The 7,281-nt window shown below is 48.2% G+C and overlaps 2 protein-coding genes, 1 long non-coding RNA gene and 1 other non-coding gene across 10 annotated transcripts in view; 2 read left to right on the forward strand and 2 right to left on the reverse strand.

The window, feature by feature from the left end:
• Window positions 1-5,166, reverse strand: part of kiaa0586 (KIAA0586 ortholog) — a 30,132-nt gene extending 24,966 nt beyond the window's left edge. For 3 of the 4 annotated variants that reach the window (XM_018674794.2, XM_051069615.1, XM_018674793.2), the window contains exons 1-9: window positions 4,276-5,166; window positions 3,983-4,029; window positions 3,371-3,416; window positions 3,028-3,097; window positions 2,693-2,915; window positions 2,540-2,598; window positions 2,350-2,434; window positions 2,143-2,266; window positions 158-272 (exon numbers count right to left, since the gene is read on the reverse strand). In XM_018674794.2, coding sequence (XP_018530310.2) covers window positions 158-272; window positions 2,143-2,266; window positions 2,350-2,434; window positions 2,540-2,598; window positions 2,693-2,915; window positions 3,028-3,097; window positions 3,371-3,416; window positions 3,983-4,029; window positions 4,276-4,660 — 1,154 coding nt within the window. In that variant the 5' untranslated portion in view covers window positions 4,661-5,166. The remainder of the gene's footprint in view (window positions 1-157; window positions 273-2,142; window positions 2,267-2,349; window positions 2,435-2,539; window positions 2,599-2,692; window positions 2,916-3,027; window positions 3,098-3,370; window positions 3,417-3,982; window positions 4,030-4,275) is intronic. The other variant, XM_018674797.2, reaches the window with a different exon arrangement.
• LOC127142269 (uncharacterized) lies at window positions 628-2,105 on the reverse strand. 3 transcript variants are annotated; one of them, XR_007812761.1, is made up of 3 exons: window positions 1,690-2,105; window positions 1,548-1,627; window positions 628-1,468 (listed from the first exon to the last, which is right to left on the reverse strand). It is a non-coding gene; the product is annotated as an uncharacterized LOC127142269 (long non-coding RNA). The 3 variants fall into 3 exon arrangements; XR_007812759.1 differs by having other exon boundaries at window positions 1,548-1,647; XR_007812760.1 differs by having other exon boundaries at window positions 628-1,448; window positions 1,488-1,647.
• A 179-nt stretch (window positions 5,167-5,345) lies between the features above and the next one.
• Window positions 5,346-7,193, forward strand: timm9 (translocase of inner mitochondrial membrane 9 homolog). 2 transcript variants are annotated; one of them, XM_018674802.2, is made up of 4 exons: window positions 5,346-5,619; window positions 5,930-5,989; window positions 6,128-6,223; window positions 6,800-7,193. In XM_018674802.2, exons 2-4 carry the CDS (start codon window positions 5,948-5,950, stop codon window positions 6,932-6,934), a joined length of 273 nt encoding a protein of 90 aa, XP_018530318.1. In that variant the 5' UTR covers window positions 5,346-5,619; window positions 5,930-5,947; the 3' UTR covers window positions 6,935-7,193. The 2 variants fall into 2 exon arrangements, with proteins under 2 accessions (XP_018530318.1, XP_018530317.1); XM_018674801.2 differs by having other exon boundaries at window positions 5,360-5,511.
• LOC127142272 (small nucleolar RNA SNORD53/SNORD92) lies at window positions 6,614-6,699 on the forward strand. Its single transcript, XR_007812764.1, has one exon. It is a non-coding gene; the product is annotated as a small nucleolar RNA SNORD53/SNORD92 (small nucleolar RNA).
• Window positions 7,194-7,281: the final 88 nt, after the last annotated feature.

The following is a 7,281-nucleotide window of genomic DNA, read 5'->3' on the forward strand; positions in this document are numbered from 1 at the left end:
ATCCTGGAGCACTGAAAACCTCCAGTGAGGGTTCTCTGACCTGGAGTGAATTCTGACTTTTCATCATGAGATCTCCTCCTGTTTACTTCCTGTTTCCTGCTGACACCAGGTGGAGGTGTACCTGTGTCTCAGTGTGTGTGTGTCCCCGCCCCCTCACCTGGTTTTCTCCGGCTGTCGGTCACAGCTGGGTGTTGCCATGGTAACTGGGCCGGTCTCCAGGACGGCAGCTGTGGTTGCCGTGGAGCTCTGCTGCTGGTTCCTGAGGACGTCTGCTGATGGAGAGAAGAACACATCAGAGTCAGACAGGAGGTTCTACTGGACTCTACTCACACCCTGAAGACAGACGGACAGACACACACAGACAGACAGAGACACACACACACACACACACACAGACACACACACACACACAGACAGACAGACAGACACACACAGAGACACACACACACACACACAGACACACACACAGACACACACACACAGACAGACACACACACACACACACACACACAGACAGACAGACAGACACACACACACAGACACAGAAACAGACACACACACACACAACACACAGACAGACAGACAGACAGACAGACACACACACACAGACAGACAGACAGACAGACAGACACACACACACACACACACACACACACACACACACACACAGGAGTATCAGCACAGAGTTCAGGACTGAAGCTATAAATAGCACGCTGCTACAAACAGCCTGGTTACCATGACAACCCCGCCTCCATCCCAGCAGAGCCTAAAATGGAAGAAACTGCCACCTCCAGAAACACACACACACACACACACACACTGATCTGTTCTGCTGCATCAGTGCTGGTATCTGAGGAGGGGTGTTTCCATGGTAACAGCCGCCAGGTGTCAGAGGGACACTGCTGCCACCTGCTGGTCACAGTGATTCAGAGCGTTCAGAGCGTCTGTGCTCTGACGTTCAACATTTCAAACGTTTCTGTTCACTGAGAGGAACATCAAGTTTAAACCACATGAACTGATCATCAGCTGATCATCAGCTGATCATCAGCTGTCATAGATCCAGACTGGAACTAAAAGTCCACTGCACTGGGTTTGGTCTAAAATCAGAGTAACAGGGTCAGTCAGTCAGTCTTCTGTTAGTGTGAGTCCTGCTCCAGTCTCTCAGGACTACAGCTCCCATGATGCTCTGGGAGATGTAAACAAACTGTATGTTGCCTTTATTAAACTCTGATGGTTGCAGCATCAGTCTGTGACTGTGGTGCTGCAGCTCCACCTGCTGACAGACTACAGGAACTATTCCTGCTGTTTTTACTACACCTGTATTCACCTGTGTTCACCTGTATCCACCTGTGTTTACCTGTATCCACCTGTATTCACCTGTGTTCACCTGTATTCCACCTGTGTTTACCTGTATCCACCTGTATTCACCTGTGTTCACCTGTTTTCACCTGTGTTCACCTGTGTTCACCTGTGTTCACCTGTTTCACCTGTGTTCACCTGTATTCACCTGTGTTCACCTGTATTCACCTGTGTTCACCTGTATCCACCTGTATTCACCTGTATCCACCTGTATTCACCTGTGCCAACCTGTGTTCACCTGTATCCACCTGTATTCACCTGTATCCACCTGTATTCACCTGTATCCACCTGTATTCACCTGTGCTGTTCACCTGTTTCACCTGTGTTCACCTGTATTCACCTGTGTTCACCTGTGTTCACCTGTGTTCACCTGTATTCACCTGTATTCACCTGTGTTCACCTGTATCCACCTGTGTTCACCTGTGCCAACCTGTGTTCACAGCCTGAGAACAAGTCTTGAAACATGAGTTTAAAACAGCAGATTGTCTGACGCTCTGCAGGAGGGAACAGTGTCGGCCATCTTTAAGCAGCAGCTCCTCCACAGAGCTCAGATCAGCTCATTTCTTCTTTGTGCAGTAAACTTGTTAAACTTACACCTGATTTTGTTCTAATTTAATTTAATTTAAATTTAATTTGGAGTATGGAGCACGTCTTCATCTTTTCCATCAGAAGCTTCCTGTTCTCCTGTGACTCCACCTTCAGCCCTCCCCTCAGTCCATGTGAGGACCTGCTCAGAGCTGCAGAGCCGCAGGTTGAGAAACACAGTAAAAAGTGTGTGTTTACCTGCACAGTCCAGGTGTGTGACCTGCAGATGGGCCGTCTGACCTGAGGCCGTGAGGTCAGAGGTCAACGAGGGGGCGGGGGTGTGGCCCGTCACTATCCTGAGGGCTGACTCCAGCAGCTGGCTCTGATTGGAGGAGAGGAGAGCCAATGAGCAGTGAGAAGGCAGAGTGATGAGTCAGCAGCACCTGAACAGGTGAGCGTGTTTACCTGCAGCTGCAGCTGTCGACCGTGCAGCGTCTCCAGCTGCTGCAGCGTCTGCTGGCTCTGACTCCGCCCCCTGTCCCTGCCCTCCCTGACCACAGAGCAGACAGTGATGTCACAGTGATGTCACAGTACAAGATCCAGAGCTGAGGATCATCATCAGAAACAGGAAGTGGAGTCCTGGACAAACACGTACCTGTCGGCCTGCAGCAGCCTCTGGAGCCCGTCCACCAGCTGAGACACCTGAGCCTCCATCTGTGACACACACACACACACACACACACACACACACACTGTCAGTACCACAGTCCTGCAGTGACTCAGTGAACTGGTCTCTGATCAGATCTACCTTGATGAGAGGAGCAGCTACAGCTGCGGCTGCTGCTGCTGCTGCATTGGTGGCATCTCCCAGGCAACCAGAGGACAGCCCCGCCTCCACCTGGACCCCCGCTACACCTGCTGCATCCTGGGAGTTGGACCTCAGACCTGGAGGATCCTGGGAACTGTTCTGCAGTGGCCCCGGGTCCAGCAGCTTCACTCTGACCTCCCTCCTGTGGGGGGCGCTGTGAAAGCTGAGCAGACAGAGCAGCAGGTGACAGGTGAGTGTGATGTGGCGTTCAGGTGTTCAGGGTTGAATCAGAATAACCAAACTCCTCTGAGTTTCTGTTGGTGTTTGTCTCTCACCGCTGCTTCAGAGCTGCGAGTACAACTCCTCGACCTCCGGCGGTGAAACGTGACGTCAGGAGGTCGTGACCTGAGAGTGATGATGTAAACAGAGGCGGAGTCAGGGTCACCTGCTGGTTCCTGTCTGATGTTACAGACTGAAGGTTTCACTGATCAGACTTTATTTCAGCATCAGACAATATTTCATCAGATGAGTTCACGTTGTCAGCAACATCAATAAACCATCAATAAACCATCAATCATCAATAACATATATTCACAGTCACAGTCGTCAATGACCTAAGTTTGAAACTCAGTGTTTCTCAGACTGTCTGTCTGTCTGTCTGTCTGAGGTGGTCCTCACCAGGCTGTCGGTCTCTCTGAGTCCCAGCAGACAGTTTCCTGTTGGGCTGCAGGAGGAAACAAACAGACGTCAGTGCTTTTATTTGATTTACAGTCGTTGACGACCTGATTTAACTTGTATGTTGTTGTGTGTCGTCGTGTTGTTGTGTGTCGTCGTGTTGTTGTGTGTCGTCGTGTGTCGTTGTGTTGTTGTGTGTCGTCGTGTTGTTGTGTGTCGTTGTGTTGTTGTGTGTCGTCGTGTTGTTGTGTGTCGTCGTGTGTCGTTGTGTTGTTGTGTGTCGTCGTGTTGTTGTGTGTCGTCGTGTTGTTGTGTGTCGTCGTGTTGTTGTGTGTCGTCGTGTGTGTTGTGTGTCGTGTTGTTGTGTGTCGTCGTGTGTCGTTGTGTTGTTGTGTGTCGTCATGTTGTTGTGTGTCGTCGTGTGTCGTTGTGTTGTTGTGTGTCGTCGTGTTGTTGTGTGTCGTCGTGTGTCGTTGTGTGTTGTTGTGTGTCGTCGTGTGTCGTTGTGTGTTGTTGTGTGACGTCGTGTGTCAGGTGGTTCTGGATCTTCTCATGGAGACAAACAAACAGAAACATGTGACAGGAAACTGCAGGAAGATAAAAACAGAGACTCACTCTTCCTGTTGGTTCTCTGTTCTCCTTGGTCTGTCCACTCAGTCGGTCTGCACACACACACACACACACACACAGAGAGAGAGAAACACTGACACTGAGAATCAACACAAACATTTAGAAACCAGATCAGATACAGAACCAACGACCACAGTACTCTGGTCATGTACACACGGAACAATAAAATCAACAGAACACAGTAAAGTAGAATAATCAGCTGCATGTATTTTCTGTTTAAACTGGATCTAACTACTTCCGGTCACCGGTGTTTCCATGACACCTGTCGCTGCTCTTACCGGGCTGACCGCCCGCCGCGGAGCGCGGAGGAGCTCCGGTGTCCGGCGTCTGTCCGGCCTTCGGCCGCCGGTGCTGCTCGGCCGGAGGAGGCTGGAACGGGGCCGGGTCCCGCAGCTTCTGGACAGTTATCTGAACGGAACCGGGTCCTGGTCCGGCTTCGCGTCTCCGGTCCGAGAGAATCCTGGTGGAGCGGATTAAAACGTCCCCGGTGTCCGAGCTGCAGGAGGACTGGTTCGGACTGAGATCACCGGATAAAGCCCGGGGAGAGTGAGAGCTGGAGGCGGCCTGACGGAACATCCGCACGGTTCTAATGAATCTAACTGAAACTGTTTTGTTGACTATCAGCGGGCCATTAGCATGCAGGCTAACAGCTGCTAGCCTCATTCAAACTTCCCGCTCCGGGATCAAACAGCAGCGGAGCCGTTAAAACTCAGCGCGTGACGGGAGTGAGAGCGGGAAAGAGAAGTTTAGAAAGTAAAAACGTTTTAGTGAAAAACAAGAAGAGGCGTCGGGGAAATAAAAAAGACAGAAACTAAAGTGGAAACTCGACAAATGTAAAAACAGCAACAGTTGTTGACAACAAAACAGCACTTCCGGTTCCGCTTTGGATCGACGGTACAAATAAGAACAGATGTCTCACTCCGCCTCAAAAGCAGGACACCAAAAATCACAATCTGTTTTATTGGCTAAGAAGTGATACAGTCAGCAGTCAGATTAGACGTTTGATTACCGCCTCACCTGAGAACCAGGAAATAACCAGAGTTTAGCTTCTGTTTCTTCTTTTCATTGGAGGATGTTATGTTCCTATTTCCATGACACTTCCATTTAATTAAAATGATCAGCTGATGTTAAAGATAATAATTAGAAACATCACGATCTTTTATTATTATCATAAACATGTGCTCATTTCTTTAGGAACTCTTCAAATGTGGGAACTTTACTACGCTCTTGTAGCACTCCGGACAGTTTCTTCTGTAGCGCACGGATCGACTGTTTCAGAGGTCAAACTTTCGTCACTGGTTTTATTCTTTTTTCATAGATTTGGATCAGAATCACATCAATAATCAATCAATAATTTAATAATTAGATTTAAACTCTAAAATAATCCGATTTTCTTTCGTTATTTTTCAAAGTAAAAATCGTTTTTAAATCGTTTGAATCTGCGGCTCCGTGTCTCTGCACATGTCCTTCCGTCCGCTGGAGGGAGGATTCTTCTCATCAAACACCGACCTCAGGTCAGATTAAACCTTCATGTCGTGTCTCTGATTCGGAGTCTAAGTCACAGTGTGTGTCTGCAGGTCGCAGGGCGGGAGTCTGAGAGACCGTATTCACAACGAAACCCGGTAAAATCACGGGAACACGAAGCTAATACTGCTAGCTGTTAGCTTAGCTTAGCCTCTGTGACCAGAGGAAAGAACCATTTTAACCAGAAACACTTTGGTTTGTCATTAAAGGAGCAGGTTTGTGTGGTTAACAGCTGCTGAACCAAACTCCATTCTTCAGAGAATGAAACCGGGACCAAACTGAACTATAATAAAACCCTTTAACCTGCTCAAACGGCCTGGGTGAGGGTGTACAGAGTTCAGAGGCCGGGATCGTGAACACTAAAATGGCAGATTTTTGAATAGAGTCTGGTTTGTTTGTTCTTCACAGAGACTCTGATTCTGAAACATGGCGGCGGTCCAGGTGTCTGAGTCCGACCAGATCAAACAGGTGAGTGGTGACTTGTAGTCACAGAAAAGCTTTAGATGAACGTAGGTGAAGGAAACAATAAAGCTGAGTGAGGTGTTTCCTCTGGGGACCAGGAGATCAAACTGACCGTGTCACTGGTTTCATTCTCTCCTGCTGCAGTTCAAAGAGTTTCTGGGAACCTACAACAAGGTGACGGAGAACTGCTTCATGGACTGTGTCAAAGATTTCACCACCAGAGAAGTGAAGGCAGAGGAGGTAAAAAAAAACAAAACAAACACAAATCCAGGTCAGGTCAACATCCGGGAGCTTCTTCAAACCGCTTCTTGTTGATGCGTTCAAAGGCGCTCAGACATTTCAATTCAATTCAATTCAATTTTATTTATATAGCGCCATATCACAACAACAGTCATCTCAAGGCACTTTTCATATAGAGCAGGTCTAGACTCTTTGAAATAGGTATTTACAGAGAGAGACCCAACAGATCCACCATGAGCAGCAGTAGGAGACAGTGGAGAGGAAACACTTCCTTTAAGATTTAAGAGTTTGTTTTTAGCTGAGAACTGTTGCATTCAGGAGCTCTGCTGAGAAAACAATCAGCAAACATGGACATCAGCATTAATCACTGATTAATGATTGGCTGTCGGGGAGGAGTGATGATGCTGAGAAAAGGTTTCGCTCAATGAGCTGATGATGTCATGTGATGTCACATCTTCTCTTGGCTGTCTGACCAATCCGCTGCCAGGGTTAAACCAGCAGGTCGGAGGTGTTTTGTGTTTTCAGGACGTGTCTCTGGCCTTTGGTTCAAGAAACAGATGTTTCCTGTCGTTTCAGTCCAGCTGTTCCGAGTCCTGTCTGCAGAAGTACCTGAAGATGACGCAGCGGATCTCCATGAGGTTTCAGGAGTACCACATCCAGCAGAATGAGGCCCTGGCTGCTAAAGCCGGACTGCTGGGTCAACCTCGCTGAACCTGGACTGAACTGGACTGATAACATGAACCCCCCCCCCACGCCAGGGGCTGAGTGGATCCTGGTCCAGCAGGTCTGGTGTCACTGTGTGAGACGAACAGAGTCTGAGCTGCAGCGGTCTTCAGTCTGAGTGAAAACAGCTGAGCTGCTGTGTCAAAGCATCATGGGAGATGTAGTGTAAAAACAGTGGATTTGTCCTTTAGTGTTTGTTTGCTGATGTTGAAGTAATTTTTTAATTAAACATCATGACGTCTGCAAATTGACTGCTCCTTACTTTAAAGTTCTATCTACCACTAATGATTAACTTCATTATTGATTAGTTTACTGACTAATCATCCTTAACAATC

This window comes from Lates calcarifer, unplaced genomic scaffold, assembly GCF_001640805.2.
Source record: "Lates calcarifer isolate ASB-BC8 unplaced genomic scaffold, TLL_Latcal_v3 scaffold_58_123, whole genome shotgun sequence".
In the NCBI taxonomy this organism is placed as follows: domain Eukaryota; kingdom Metazoa; phylum Chordata; class Actinopteri; family Centropomidae; genus Lates; species Lates calcarifer.

Excerpts from the sequence above, each read along its gene's own strand:
- timm9 (XM_018674802.2), top strand. The coding sequence starts at position 5,948 with ATGGCGGCGGTCCAGGTGTCTGAGTCCGACCAGATCAAACAG. Across the intron at positions 5,990-6,127 it reads AGTCCGACCAGATCAAACAG|TTCAAAGAGTTTCTGGGAAC; the intron begins GTGAGTGGTGAC and ends CTCCTGCTGCAG. Across the intron at positions 6,224-6,799 it reads GAGAAGTGAAGGCAGAGGAG|TCCAGCTGTTCCGAGTCCTG; the intron begins GTAAAAAAAAAC and ends CTGTCGTTTCAG.